The sequence below is a fragment of the Ischnura elegans genome, chromosome 4 (genome assembly GCF_921293095.1).
Source record: "Ischnura elegans chromosome 4, ioIscEleg1.1, whole genome shotgun sequence".
Classification (NCBI taxonomy): Eukaryota; Metazoa; Arthropoda; class Insecta; order Odonata; family Coenagrionidae; genus Ischnura; species Ischnura elegans.
The window spans coordinates 95,201,241-95,217,413 of NC_060249.1; the positions used below are offsets into that span (position 1 = coordinate 95,201,241).

General features: G+C 36.9%; 1 protein-coding gene across 1 annotated transcript in view; it reads right to left on the reverse strand.

Annotated features, from left to right (window-relative positions):
- Positions 1–301: 301 nt before the first annotated feature.
- Positions 302–16,173, reverse strand: part of LOC124158194 (dynein axonemal heavy chain 2) — a 154,769-nt gene continuing 138,897 nt past the window's right edge. Inside the window, exons 55-66 of the mRNA XM_046533382.1 lie at positions 15,442–15,748; positions 15,146–15,277; positions 13,716–13,800; positions 13,202–13,393; positions 11,529–11,713; positions 9,964–10,186; positions 9,707–9,823; positions 8,280–8,430; positions 3,339–3,493; positions 3,163–3,258; positions 751–901; positions 302–661 (exon numbers count right to left, since the gene is read on the reverse strand). Of these exons, the coding sequence (XP_046389338.1) occupies positions 507–661; positions 751–901; positions 3,163–3,258; positions 3,339–3,493; positions 8,280–8,430; positions 9,707–9,823; positions 9,964–10,186; positions 11,529–11,713; positions 13,202–13,393; positions 13,716–13,800; positions 15,146–15,277; positions 15,442–15,748 (1,949 nt within the window). The 3' untranslated portion in view covers positions 302–506. The remainder of the gene's footprint in view (positions 662–750; positions 902–3,162; positions 3,259–3,338; positions 3,494–8,279; positions 8,431–9,706; positions 9,824–9,963; positions 10,187–11,528; positions 11,714–13,201; positions 13,394–13,715; positions 13,801–15,145; positions 15,278–15,441; positions 15,749–16,173) is intronic.

The window sequence follows — 16,173 nt, forward strand, 5'->3', positions numbered from 1 at the left end:
CTTGGATCTCCCAATTTCTGGTCGAGTGCTTTAGCCAGTTAAGCTACCGAGGAATCATTCTCACACCACATTGTCCGGTATAGTCCTCAAGTTTTCTCAAAGGAGAATGATACCTTCGTATCTTAACTGGCAACAGCGCTTGACCGGAAATCGAACCCCAGTCAAGGCGAATGATTTTTTCTCAGTCGATTTTTCGCACAATTTGTGCATTGCGGGTGACTCCATGAAGTTATCACCGCTGCTAGACCCGGCATACTTAAATTATGCTTTCACCCATTTATAAGACACCCAATAGTCAATATCTCCTAAACAAATTGTTTATTCAAGATAACAAAACCAACAAAAATAAATATAACATAAGTAGTTAAAATAGAATAAATATAGAATAGCAAAAATGTTGGGACATAAAAACCTCACATAGCAGTCACAGACAATACATCAGACATTAAAAAACAATACCCTATAATAGAAATATATCTGCCAGAAAAACTGAGCTACTTATTACATCACTGAGCAAGACTAAGCAATATAGCTGTAGCACGTTTCACCCAATAATCAGAATTCTGAGCACCACTTTTCAGGTCAACAGCCACTACAAATGATGGTCTCCCACCACCTCCACAGCGCTCGGGAAAGTAATAGCATGGGCACACATATATTCCTAGAAAAGAAAACAATTCAGTTACAATACACACACCTTGAAATAATATCGCCATTATTTACATATGCAGCCACGATCACTGGCCTTACCTTTAGTCCTTTTCTTCAGATTCTCCACCGGCTTGAAATGAATGACAGGTAGGGAGCATACTAATTGCATTGGAGCAGGCTCAGCCAAACACAAGTTTCTCTTATCCCAACCAGCCCCCTCCAAGTACATTCCACGCACATAGATTCCTTCCTAAATTCATGAAAAATATCTAATAAGCTCTCCAGTTTTCACAAGAAAGAATTTTCTAAACTAATCATTAAATGTTGATTCCAAAAAAAATGTAGAAAGTTTATAAGTTCAAGTTATTCATTCAACATTTAGATAGGAAAATATCTTGTCAAAAACATCTCCATTGAAGACCAGGACAAAAAGTAGATGGTGATAAGTTTTCCGCTGTTTATAAAAATCAACCTCTATGAGAATTACAATCCCTTAGTACTATGATAAGATTTCCAAAATTCTCATTATCAATAATGTTAATTAACAAATTCTAAATAATTCCACAGCCTATATTTTCCAAAAGAAATCCACCTTCAACAGTCCATTTTTGGTCGAGTAATTCATTATATGTAAGCTATGGTACCAACCTTCCCGCCTTCATTAGAAACCAATTTTAAGATATCTTACGTATAGTAAATGGACAAATGGATAGTAATGTTAAACTCAATAAAAAGGAGCCAGTCAACACAAGGCTGCTATTAACAAGAAACAATGGTATTTGTTGGGAGCTAAATGAGCCGTGGTCATACAAATAAAGCTTCAGTACTTTATCCTTTCTTAACAGAAGTTTGCCAATAATATGTATCTCAGTTCACCCTACTGTACCACTTTCCATGAATGCCCCAGTTAGCAGCCACCACCTAGCATAAACCATTCATTAAACAGTTAACCATTAATCTGACTGAGGAGGATTCAATTCACATTTTCCCTGATGGCTTTTAAAAATCTCATTTTATTATAAGGATATGAAAGGGGTAGATTATGCCAACTGGGAGCACGATATGAAATTAAGCCACATACAATTGGATCGAGAATCATGTGGTCCCCATTAGGATACACTCTCGAGGCTAGGCTTGTAAGTTAGTGACTTTTATACCCTGACCTCAAGAGAAGGGAAGAAGAAAAGGAAAGAGGCACCACTATGATGAAGATACCAACGTCTTCCATGTAGGATTATGGATGGTAGGGTAAGATTGGAAGAATATGGACCCGTAATTAGGGTGACACGGGCTACCACAAGCAAAACCAGATTCACAATTCCAAGAGAAAGAGAAAATCATCCTATGAAAGTAATGCCTATGAAGACGATCCAGAGATTTTTCGCTAGAAAGTCACCCACTATGAGTGAAGCTGAATCTTGGACTAAGTTGAGGTACCAACCAGTGACACACCAACACTGATGACTTATGAACTACATATTTGGTCCCATGACTACAGTGGTGCATATGTAGAATGTATAGGTATTTATGCATGCTCATTGGGACTTATTCATGATAACCATCTTCTGGAATTTTATCGACCCTCTCAAAATCCACAGAAAAAAATCATTCGCCTTGACCGGGATTCAAATCCAGATCCCATGATTTCTGGTCGAGTGCTTTAGCCAGTTAAGCTACCGAGGCATCATTCCTCTCTGTAAATATATGTGGACACAACCAGACAAGGCAAATCGAAAAAATTTGCATTCACAAATATCCACAGAGAGAAATGATGCCTCGTTAGATTAACTGGCTAAAGCACTCAACCGGAAATCGGGGGATCCGGGTTCGAATCCCGGTCAAGGCGAATGATTTTTTTGCACAATTTGTGCATAGCAGGAGACTCCTGTAAAAGTTATCACCGTGGCTAGTCCTGGTATTCTTAAAATTACTCTCTCTCAAGCTTAGATCTAATTGACCTTAACATGATTAGGAATATTTTTTCAGCCACATAAGGCATGTAAAGGAGCCTGGATCTAGGTTCAATGAGCTTTCATAAATTCATACATGTAATATCAGCCGATGAATTGTTACTTTTACGATGACAATTTTGTTGACACAAATTCAAGCTTCTTCAATAAATTCAAGCTACTTACAAGTTGAAAATAACTATTTCTCCTTCCCAATTAAAATAAATATTTTAAAGCTATAAGAGGAGAGTGGCAGGAAAATTTTCAATGAAAGTAAAATAATTTTACACAAAAGAGAAATTTTCTACAGCAGAGAATATTCTCAACTCAAGTTGCAGCTTAAATAAATTAAAGGTACTTCAGGTATTCACCAAAGCACTCCATCATTTAACAATGGGGAACTTACACTTATAAAATCACATTGAAAAAATTAATCAAATCACATAGAAAGTATAAATGGAAGGAATTATGACCCAAGAAAGGCACTTGATCTTAAAGGAATGTGTAATAAATATTAACAATTATGGAAACACATTTAAAAGTAATTCAATCAAATACTTACATCAGGTCCTTGTTGTATCAATGACTCATCTTGAGTGACAATAATAAATTCCCATGATAAGGAGTCAACTGATATTTCAGCCTGCCTTGCTGATGTCTGAGAAGAAAATTCCAACATTGTAGTTTACTACAGAGTTATCCTGAATTCAAAAATCATCAGATGAGCATTATACATACCTGCAACACTGCTGTTAATAACCCTGTTGGAAAGGTAAATGCTGATAACCAAAACATAGATGGAGCCCGCAATGTTGTTGCCCACTGTGCAAAATGCTGCACTCGTAACACAAGATCACGGGTCCATGAGCCAAGGAGTTTCATTGATGGGTAAGCTGTACAGGAAAAAGAATTTGAAACTTAAGTTGCAAGTATCACTTTATGTAAGAAAATTTTTCTCTTCTACTTTCTGAAGGGAGTTTGTGAAGCTATTTTATAAATGGTTTGAGTGAAACCAACGAATAGCAATGAGGAAGCCAACCAAGAAGAAGAATGCTAAAAAAATAGCCTACATGTCAATAATAAAAATACTTTTACTGGACATAACATCTTTTTTTGATGGATTCCAAAATAAATATGATATTTAACCCCTAATCAAGCTTCAAAGTGCATTGGAAGAGCATGAAGAAGAATAGTTAGGGAGAGTGAAAGAAGGTGGAGAAGAACTACTGAAATAGAGGCCACATGAATGAGATTAATGATACAAATTTCCTACCATGTTGGTTCAACTCTTCTTTATTATAGAATTTGAAAAATTGAGAAAATTTTACAACTAGAAAATCTCTAGGGTGGCAGCAGTCAAGTCAAACCTCTTAACAGCAAACCTCTACAAAACAAAACACATCCATAGAGTGAAAAAAATTATTTTCCTCCTAGCATTTTCACTCTCTACACAGAAAACAGCTTTTCTGCAAAACTTTCTGTAGTACAAAATACATATTTGGTCCATAGATAATTTTTTCCTCTTCGTAATTGCTATGGTACAACAGTACTGGGTTTGTCTCATACATTAATGAGCCTGATTTTCTTGAAATACAATTACACCACCTATGGTGGGGCGAGTGGCCGGAAAGGGTGGGAGAGACATTTAGCTTTCCAATGATACTTGACTTAGTAGCGTCCAAGCTATTTGAGGGTTAGGATGTGCTATCTTGAGAACCTCTGTGCAATGACCTTGTCACAATTGCAATGGAAAAACCATGGAATAAAATTATGCACTGAAGTTTTGCATTAAGCTCCACAAGACGTCCAAGGATACTTATGAAATGCTTAACGATGCCTTCAGGGATACTTGCATGTTGTATTCAAAGGCAAAGAAGTGACACAAGTTGTTAAGGGAAGGTCGAGAAGATGTCAACGACAAAGTCTGTTTTGGATGCCCATCAATATATGTAGTTGACTTCGTGTATACATGGACAAATATGCAACCCATATGAGCAAATTCCTGAACAAAGACCAAAGAATGAGTGTTTCTACAATATCTGAACAATAAAACTTGAAGTACCATGGCATAGCAATGCACCTTTTCACACCGCCCCTGTTGTCACCTCCTCGCAATGACCCAGATCATGGTTGAAGTAATACCTGTGCTACCCTACAGTCCTGATCTAGCCCCAGGAGACTTCTTTTTCTTTCCTAGGCCCAAAGGGGAGCTCAAAAGGACATTATTACGACACTCTGGAGAACGCCCAAGTTACCCCGACAACTCTAAAATGCATTACGGCCAAGGTGTTCCAAGGAACCTATGCAACTTGGAAATCTTACAGGCAAAAGTATATTGATGCATAAGGGCCCAACTATGTATGTACACAGAATTTTAAGCTGCTGTACTAGTTGAATCAATAAACTTTCTAAAAAAATCAGGCTCATTACTTTACCAAACAAACCCTGTTGACCACAATCCTAGCAATCAAAAAGATGCACAATAATTATCATTTTCACAGCACTCGAATGATGTGAATATGTTTTGAACTAAATATATGTGATATTTCCTACCTTATCCCTTGCATAAATACCTCACAAATTGTGACTATATGCAATAGAAGGGATTACACTACCAAATATTTTGTCTGATTTATAAAGCTATGGGTGTAAGAAAGGCTCTCACCAAATTTTACCATTGAGCGCAGAGTAATTTCGCCCCTAGAGCAGTTTGAAGTTTCAACTTGAATTCCGCGCCAAAAACGTATTTCTCGGTCGACGCCATGTTGATGACGTGTGAACCTCATGATGTCCGCATCGCTTGCATAAGGAGTGCATTGTCGTATACGTTATTTCGAGTATAAGTAAATACTAGATAAAACGGAGAATTTTCAACGAGTGGTAAGAAACCTTATGTATACTGTTGTGTGCCGAGATGTGAATTTACCTCTCGTTAAACGCCAGAAAAGTAATTTTTGTGGTGCCAAACGACCCAGACCGGGGAAGGCGGTGGTGCGACGCTGCACGGGGACTGCATATTCCTTCAGAAATAGGTTGTTATAAAATGTGTGAGAGCCATTTCAATGTAAATCTCTTCTGCTTCTCAAAGAGATTTAGTTTCCATTACTCCTTTTGTTGTCTTTGATCACACACGCAAAAATTTCGTAGGTGCTTAAATATATACGCACTCAACGGGAAATTTTACTTTTTAATTGCAAATATATCATTCTGCTTCAATTTATGTTGGATATAATGATTATTTCGTGTGCATTTACTGCATATTTCCCCTGGTGTTCACTCTTTGTTTCTATCTTGCGCATTAAAAGCCAACCACTGCAACGGAAAGGGTCTTCGACGCTAAGCTGATTATGTGTCAAATAGTACAAACTAATTCTTGATAATCTCAAATTTGTACTACAGGTACACTATGATATCGAATTACTCACGATAAACAGAAATAAGCACATTTGACTCCCGGTGCCGCCAGGTCTATAAATAGAAAAACAAATCAAAGGTCAATCAACCAACAACCTGACGCGGAAGAAAACCCTGGAGAAATGCAGAGATCAGACCATCGCCGCGGAAACCTACGCTCTACCAGAAAAACAAATAGTAAATAATAAACACGGATAACTTTGCAAATCTTACAACAAAACAGAGAAACCGGAGGCAAATACTTATTGAATGAATACTAGCAAATAGTTTTAACTATCATTAATCGAAAAAGTATAATTGACAAATAATAAATTGTAATGTGTGACTCCTTTCACTAGACTTCAAACTGTACGTTAATGCTAACGCCAGGTTTTTATCCACCATTTTTCTCTTAATTTTAAACATTCGCATCGGCAATAATAAAAGCTTAATATCAAATACAGCGAAATTACTGTTATAAAAAACCTGTTAATAAGTAGGAAAAGGAGCTGAAGAAATTATGAGAGACAGTCCCGACCCCTCACTCTTTACTACCCAAGCTCAAAGCGTTGCTCACTAGGAAACCGCCGCGGCTACCCGTCACATGACAAATATCATATAATAATTACTTTACCCACTAAGGGTAAAAACCGGTGCAAGTATGCAGTAAATGCTCACGAAATAATCATTACACCCTACATAAATAGAAGCGGAATGATAAATTTGCAGTATAAAATAATTTGTCCCTTTGTGTGCATGTATATAATCACAAGCGGAATGTCAGCGGAGTGCAGCAGATAACTACGAAAGGAGTATAGGATACTAAATTTCCTTGAGAAGCAAAAAAGGTGCAACAAACTGTCCTAAAACTTTTAAAAGCGACTGTACGTGTAACTCTGATGTAAATATAAGTGAACTTATGGATATATTCATGTAAAAATCCCCATCTCTGAGTTACTCTTTCATTTTGATGACAATTGTTTGCCATTTTTCATAGAACAAAACTGACTTGAACATTTATCAGGAACATAGGTGGACCAAAGCGAGACCTCTGCTTTAAAAAAATGTTGTTCCAACGAAATCTGAATGCTAATCATAAAAGAAACGGAGAGAACCCCGAATTTCCTCCCTTCAGAGGGCAAGAAAACAGCTATAACTATGGCACATTTGTTCATTTATTTCATAATTTACATCCAGAAACTAAAAACCAGTAATAAGTAAAGGATTTTATGATGGTGAGTCCACAAATTAAAACATCCACGATAATTGCCGTGATTACTGTCTCTTTCAAAAGTGTAAACATTTCATCTTAAGAAGTTTCATTTCAATGAAATAATTCTTTTTGAGACAAAAAATTGTCCAGAGACCTTGTTAATAATGTCAGTACACTTCCGGTATCTGCCAGAACAAAATTAACATTGTGTTTCGCCACGATGATAAACTTTTGGCCACTATTTCCACGAACGCAGTGTGTTTACGGCTTCTTCAAGCATTACTCTCGCGACACTCATGAGGTTCACACGTCACGCGGCGTCAGCCAATGGAAATACGTATCGCGCCATGGGCGTGGCCGAAGCTCCTAGCGGACTTTCAAAGCTACTTATCTCGGTTAAAAATCGAATTTGAGCTCTAAAATTTGGCGTGTGTGTTTTTCATTCATATCTTTTTGGTTTTAAATAACGAAAACCAATTTTTAATTTTGAGTGTTCCCTCCTATTACACTCATATCAGAAAATAGAAATTTTTATGAATGTCATTGGAATACATCAAGTAAATATTTTCATAAAGTATGAAATATTCCCATAAAAGGTCAAAATAATTTTTTTGAAAATAGAAAATGAGTCCAAATAGGATGAATAATATGAAATAAACATCACTAAAAATACCCTAAGATATTGATTATGCCCAGGAACTTTAGTGAATTTGAGGAAGGAGCATTTCAATACTGTTTTATAGATGGTTAAAGCCATTGTTCCTAATCCACTTCCATGAAGCCATGCATACGTCCATAATTTCAGTAGATTATCAGTTATATATGTGTTTCATGCTGAATACATATAACAATTTTGAGACCACAAGAAAATTGACAAGGGTAGGTTTGCAGGTGGCAGAAAAATCTGTGCAGCAATGAATTCCACCACCATGAAAGGGTATAAAAAACCTTAACTTCTGACTGTAAAAATTACTTGGTTACTTTATATTATTGTAATTATCACACACCATAGCTTGCAACTTGTATCACTGAATTCAAAAATATGTATAGTATAGACCTTTATCAATTCTTACCTTTAAGCCATGCTGGAGGGACACGTCCATCATTCATGCAAGTAAACATTTCCTCTAATTCTGAAGACATCACCACGACACCCTGTATTGCCCTTTGTAATTCTTCCACAGATGATTTTATGGATAGAAGTAAAGCATTGTATCGTTCAATCTGGAAATAGTAAGATAATATTTCTCTAAATTAGTGCCAGATACACAGTCACAATAAGTAGCACACACCCTCTTTCTGCAATTATAAAATTCAGACCAAATTTCAAGTAAAATAACCTAAGGAAGTCAATAAATACAAGGGTAAATAAAGAGAATTGGAGCAAAAAATATTCGTCCGCACCACATTGAGAACAAAATATTGGATATTTTGTCATCCAAATAAAAATTTTGAGATAAGGATCAAAAGAAAGCTAAAGAAGGAGAATATTGCAAATAGGATATATGTAATGACTGGATAGGAGCAGCAAATGGCATCCATTACTTTTTCCAGGGATGTAGTTACTATTCCCAGGGAAAGTGAATGAATTTTCCCCTCCCGAAAATCTGCTCTTTTAACATGCTTCATTTACTCACAAAAGGTCACAAAAGGTTTACTTCACATGTCAGTAAAGGTCTACCACTAGTTAGTCGATGGGTATTTCCTTAAAAATGTAATATGTACTTAAGGTGGAATTTGGAGGCAATCGGAGGAAAACTTATTCCAGATAAGTTTACAGCAAACTTAATTAGAAAAAGTCCTATCCATTTCTTTACATCAGTTTTTTTCAGTATTTTCAGAATGCAGAAAATGGCCTTTTAACACTCTAAGAACAAACACATTGGTGTGCTTCAGCAACAGTCATGAAAATATAAACCAGAGTTACTTTCAGAGGGAACTAAACAACAGCATTCCAGCACCTTCTATGGCTGATATAGCAGTACATATTGTGACGAGGAGATAGCACCAGTTCCCGATGATGCGACAATCAAACAAGGTTAGGGCGACGACCTGTGAGTCTAAAGAATGGGGCACAACAACAGACCCATTTCACCTGCCCTAAGAAGAAGGAGCGAGAAGGGGCTGCCCAATGACAAAAGAACGTTCGGGAACGAAGCACTAAATAAGTTAAATTTTAGAGATCATAAAAAAGTTCATTAATCCTCAATTTTGGAAGATTAAATGCTGATTTTTTGTGCTAGCATCAAATACATGCTTATGCCACCATTCAGTCAGGAGTCAGCAGATAACAATAATTCATTCACATTACCAATTCATTTGCACTTTCATACCATCTATAGGAAGTGGACCAACCTAGTCTAAGGGTAGGCCATATGTGTGGCTGTTGACTGGGAATTGAATTTTTGTTTTGAATGGGTTTTCTTTTGTGGAGCACCATTGCTAGTGTTGCCTCTGATGGACATTAATAACAATAGTTAAGTAGAAATATAAAAATTACCTCTTGAAGCAGAACGACAGACAAAGGAGTTTTTTCATCACCAGTAAGCTTATCCACAGTTTCATAATCAATAGTCTCAGGTAATTTAGCCAGTACTTCTGCAGCTGTTTCTGTAACCTAAAAATAAAGAAATTTATTAAATACCATTTTCACATATGAAGAACACTTATATGAAGTCACAATTTTTGGAATGAGCTCATCATATCATTGAAAAGCTATCCTAAACCTGTTATTTTAAAAAAATATTTAGAAAATACCTTTTCTTCTGCTTTTTCGTCAGTTCCTTCTGCAGATTGAACTTGAAGAGAGAGTAAAGAATCAAAAAGACACCTTGTTTCTGTTATTAGGGATGTAATGTCAGCATTAGAGTGCTGCCCAAAAACTTCTGGACGATCCACGTTGGGAAGAATGACAACATAATCCTTGTAAGACTGCAATGAGCCATCCCTTGGAATGTAATAGGTCGGAAGGCTTGACAACCTAAAATATTATTTGCAAATGTTTTAATTGTTACTTTTGACCCTTCATCATTCATTGTTATAAAATTAGAAGCTAAATATTGAAAAAAGATGACTAATTAGTCCATGATATTTTCCAAATAGTTTTGATTTGAGTTCCAGTACCATGCTGTCTCTGAATATTTTGCCCTGGGAGAATACAGAGGTCATCATGACATCTTTAAGGGGTCAGGTCACCATATGGTAGATGGTTTTACTTTGGTCTTGAAAAGAAAAAAATTACTAACAAAAATGCTGACCATAATCTGTTTCAATTGTTAGCTTGGCAGTTCAAAGACATACTAAAATCCATTTTCACCATGATTACTCATTGATTCATTTACTTCATCATTATCGTAGATCAGGATTGGTTTTAAGTGGTCCAATAGACATCAACTAGGGCTGCTTCAAAATACAGAAAATTCATGAAGCAACACCAACTATTAGCACATTTTTGACTCACCGCACATGCACATATATAGTTAAATGCACATGTACCTCATTGGGCATATATCATGCATAGTTCTCTACATTTGTAAATAGTCTTCATTGATGCCTTGTAGGCCACTTAGAAGCCAATCCAGGACTACGATAATTTTGAAGTAAAGATATTTAGTAATAAAACGGTTAATTTGGCAGTTCGATGTCTTCTGTTATCTTAAACTGCCGATTACTCACAATTTCTAAATATTTCTACTCCACCACTATCATGGTCAAGGATTGGTTTTTAGTTGGTCCCAGACTAAAAAGATGAGACCCCAGACCAAAATTGGTGATGCAGAAAATTTGTGAAATAAAACTATTTGGAAATTATTTCTGGGACATTTTCCAGTACATACACATTTCGCATGCATTTAACAATAATTAAGGCTTATACATATATCACTTTTTCTTCCTCTGATCTAGGATTTAGAGTTCAGATTTTCTTCAATAGAGTTCATTTTAACCTTCAGCTCAGATCATATCTTCACTACACTCGAATTGATCTCTGAAGTCCACATTGCAGTCAATCTGTGGTATCTGAGATGATGTTACATCACATCACTGGCGTATCTCTAATCACCTTCAGCTATCTTTGACATTTGAATAATGACATTTGCTTATCTCTTTTTGATCTAGGGAGCATCCATTCAATTAAAATTTTCATTTTCGTCACATAATTTGTTAATTAGCAAATTTTACTTGTATTAATGTGTTTATGATCATTAAAAAAACTCAATTGTGCAATGAATACTCTCCATCATATCAAAGAAAAGAAAATAGAGAATCTTAAGATTATGAGGCATGTAATTCATACATTCATCAAAAATACAGGCCAACCTCACCTGTAATACTGGCTGTTTAAGACTTCATCATTAAAATATTGATTGATGTATGTAAAGAGAAGACGACGGTCCCAATCATCTGTAACATGTCCTCCATAATTTACTCCAGCAATTAAATACTTCAAAGCCTCCCATGGAGTTTCAGAGTATTCATTCAAGTAGATGGTCAAAAGACTTTCTGATACCTAGCAAAAAAACACACTTTTATCCTAATATCATGCTTACTGATTGTTCATGAAGTTTCCATTAATGGATATTAAATTATGTATACATTAATGCATCTATTTAACACTTATCCATTATAGAAGTACAGCAGACTCCCAATTATCCGGTTGTGCCTTATCCGTGCATGAGTTCCCGATCCGTCAATGTTTTCTGGGATCTTAATAAAATATGAAATCGGATGACGCGAAAGCATTAGGATGTTTACATTTTAATGAAAGGCTACACCAGGCTAATTATTTTCTCTAGAATTCCCTTCTTAAAATGGAATTATTTTATTTACTTGCTGTCAAGGAATTTTTCAAGTTTATTGGGCATCTGCTCTAGCATTGCAAACTTTTGTCTGCTGGAGGAAAAAAAGTCTTGATTAATATTAGAAGATTCTTTCATGTTTATAACAAATCTTAAATTAAGAAAAATGTTATCTGCAATCTTTAAATGTATATTTCATATTGAAAATGCACTATCATTGCGGTGACCTCATATGAGGTTGAAAACGGCTCAAGAGAACCGGAGATTTTGTCTCATTCAAGCATGTTTATGCCATCACTAGTCAAGGTCAAACTGGAGAGGAAGGGAATAGTAGAAGAGAAGGAAGCCAGGGAGTGGACGAAGAGATTGTATGAGTCCAAGCCAAGCACTCGCCTGCGTAAACAGTTGGCCATAAGGCCTGGTTTCCTATAACCATTGCTGCGCAATGGTGTGATCGCACATCAGTTTCCTTCATAGGAGTTCCATGCTCTGGTTTTCCAAGCATCGCGGTATGCTACAGCATTCTGTGATCACGGCTCCGCACACCACTGCAATTGCATTCCGGGTAAATTGTGCAAAACCCAACTACTCAGCGTGGCACCTGACAGTGTAGAATCCGACGTCATTAAATGATTTTAAAGCGTTCATGCAAACTACTTTTCCGAATCCATGACCTCAAAGCCTTGGATGCATTATTTTCGCAGGAGGAATACAAGTACAATCACGTCATCGTCGCTAAAAAGATCGTGGCTGGGAAATGAAAGCTCTTAATAATTCCAGAAAGCAATCTAAAATAACAGGAAATGTGCGTAAGTAATTATAGATTGTTAAATTTATATAAATTATTGAATAATATAAAATTAAAGTAAAAGTTTGGATTATTTGTGTTTTCCGATTATGCATAGTTTTTTATGTTGTTACGTTACGTTAGACATACGTAGTATTTTCCCTGTGCGAGTAGTTGGGTGCCACCTCTCCCCATCAATAGCCCGGATAATCAGGAGTTTGCTGTACATTACCGAAACTGTAATTGATGGAGAAAAATATTTTGCAGCAAATATCAACTGCCTAGGTATATTCTAGGCATGATCCTTTAGAGCGATACACCAGCTACATAACTGAATGCAATACATATTACAAGCAGCATGGTTCAAAATGTTTATAGCCAACAAACTAGGCACAACATTACACACACATACCTCATAGTCTGAATCATTAAAGCTATATGAAACATTCCATCCCAATTGCTGAAACTTCTTCCTCTCAAGCAAAATTGAATGAAAGAAGCACAAGGAAAAAAGAAGCTTCTTATATTTCTCAGGCCTTATGCATGCTGAAAACTGAGTTTCTGTAATCAGCTGGTACAAGCGCTTCATGTTAGCCCTGATGCCCTGAAATACAACAATTTTTTACAATTCATTTGAGTACACACAGTACATATGGCAAAATACCTTGTACCTATATTGATAAAATTTTTGGGTTTTTCACCCTGTCAGTGTTAGGATGGTCCTAATTTTCCCCATACGAAGCTAGTTGCTCCTAGATCCGATTATCTTTCAAGAGCAACCATCATCAGTCAGGGGATGCTGGAACCATCACGAAACTGACAACAGGACAAGCAACACAACAAAAAGAACAGCCATGAAATAAAAAAAATTAAGAATGCATGACTTAAAAACAAATACACAAAATCAGACAAAAGAGTTAGCTAACCTTGGGTGGTTCCGTAGTCATTTTTGTAGCTGCTTGAAGAATTGACACAGGAAAATCAGGATGTGGACTAGAGCTCAGCCAAAGCCTTGTAAAATTTGCATATAAAAAATTTATAAGAAAAAAAATTACCTGAGACTGAATCTTAAAAATGAAATTCAAAGCTATATTTTAATAAGAATAAGTAGTGCATTACAAAATAACTGGTTCAGAGAGAAAGCATTCACTTTTTCCAGAATTAGTGAATAAAACAACTACCATCGTCTTGGTGTATAAGTATTAAACTTCATCAAGTCAACATATATTTTGGAAGAATCAACATGATTGTGGACTATATATACTAAGAATAAATATTCACCTCTCATGAATTAAAAAACTATGTTCATTGCATAAGTTGAACCACATTCAATAAAAATAACACATGGTGGCAGTTCTGGAAACTTGTCAAGAATGGGGCTACAGGGCAGTCCAAAGGGTTGGATTAATCCCCTCCCAAGGAATTGGAGAGTCAGTAAAATGCTGGGTATATTATTACCACAATGCTAGATTAACTATACCATCAAAAATCATCAAATCTTCAAAAATGCCAAACTTCTGGAAGCCATTTTACCAAGCCTATTGTGGTGATCGGAAGATACTCTGCGTGGCGGGAAAGGAGGAGTGATGCTACTTTTCCCGCCCTAGGGTGCGTGGGTCCAAGGAGCATTTCCGAGAATTCGGACCACGCACTAGGGCACTCTACCCTTTCCCGCTGCGACCCCTTTCCCCCACCCCCAGAAAATAGATATATAGGGCAGAAATTCTTTCCCGCGGGGACAGTTTCGAGGCAGTACAGCAAGTGTGGAGTGCTGGGGCAGAACGAGTTCGTCGTTCGGGGACTTCTGCGACTCTCCTCCGGGGACTCTTCGGGACCTTGACGTGGGAGCTGCGGTAGATCTCGAACGACGACTCGTGTGGGAATCGATCCGGGTACGACCAGGTCCACGTCCATCGGCATCGCCTCTCCCTACTCGTCGCCACGTAAGTTCTATACCCAAGCATTCCACTTCCATGCGTGCCAGCTTCAAATCCCCCCCCCCCCCCCCCGTGCAAGTGCGAGAAATGAGTAAGAACGAACAATAAATCTGATTTTAGTAACTCCCGAAGTGCCTTTGATTCGCTCTCCCTTCGGAACCTTATCCCTAGTGGGTAGCAGTCATCATCCTGTCGCGACACTATGATGAGACCCAAGCAAGGGGATTTTCTCCCCCATGCCACCACCACTGAGCACCTAAATATTTTTCAGAATTATAGTTTCAATCTCTAATTATGATATAAAAATGGCACTTCAGTAGAATAACTGATGCCAATTAGAAGTACCTTAATCTGAAGCCTTAATTTCCTTGCTCCTGCCACATCAGAGCATATATATACATGACACCATTCTCACTCACCTGAATCTAGGATTTACATTAGAATTGGGCAATTCTTCCACAATTTGATCTAAATCTGGCATCCAACTCATTGACAGATGGCAGTTTGCCAGAAAAACCCAGTTCCCCTCTTGCAAACCACTTTGTATCAGCCTTAAAAGTAAAAAGAATGGACCATGTAGTATTAATTAATATTTCCTACATTTTAGAAAACCTTAGTCACGTAAAGAACTATTCAGTGAGAAACATGACAGGAAGTTAGGCTACTCAATAATGACCGAAGTTACTGCATAGCTTATAAAATCCTTTCAACTAACCTACTGGCAATTGGAGCTTGTCCCTGACCCAAAGATAGCGTGTTAATGTTATTGTTCATTCCAACACTCTCAGAGAGTTGAATCAAAGCAGAAGTAGGATCCACACCAGGAGAGAGCACAAATATCAGCGGTGACAATGCATTTGAATCTTCAAGTACTGCATGCATATCAAGAACAGGAGGTTCAACAAAATGCGTTCCCATATTATTAATGATGAAGGTAGTAGCACAGAAAGATATTCTGTCAGGCCGCAAGGAGCGTACAAATAACATTTGCTGGAACTCTGAGCAGATCTCTCCCCATTGCCCTGGAGTACATAAAAATGGTCATTATCAAATTAAAGCAGAGTATATTAACGAGCATATGAAGATTTGGAGAGCATTGATTAAAACATTTCACACAACCAATCACAATGAGTCAACTGTGCCTCTTGGCCTTGGCTTAACACATGTTGTTAACATAGAGATGAAGCATAAGAATTACCATTTGATGGGAGCATATCCCTTCTGACCTCGGAAGCTTATCTTTTATCTCTCCTCTGCCAACAACCAATCCAACCTACTCATGCAGGCTTGATTACATTTATTTCATCTAAAATAAGATACAATATAGGTACTAGTATTGATAATACAAAATTTAAATAATGCATAGTTCTTTAGTCCCTATATAATTGGCATATACCAATTCCCAACAGCAGGGAAATGGTAACTATAATATAACTATTTCAAATCC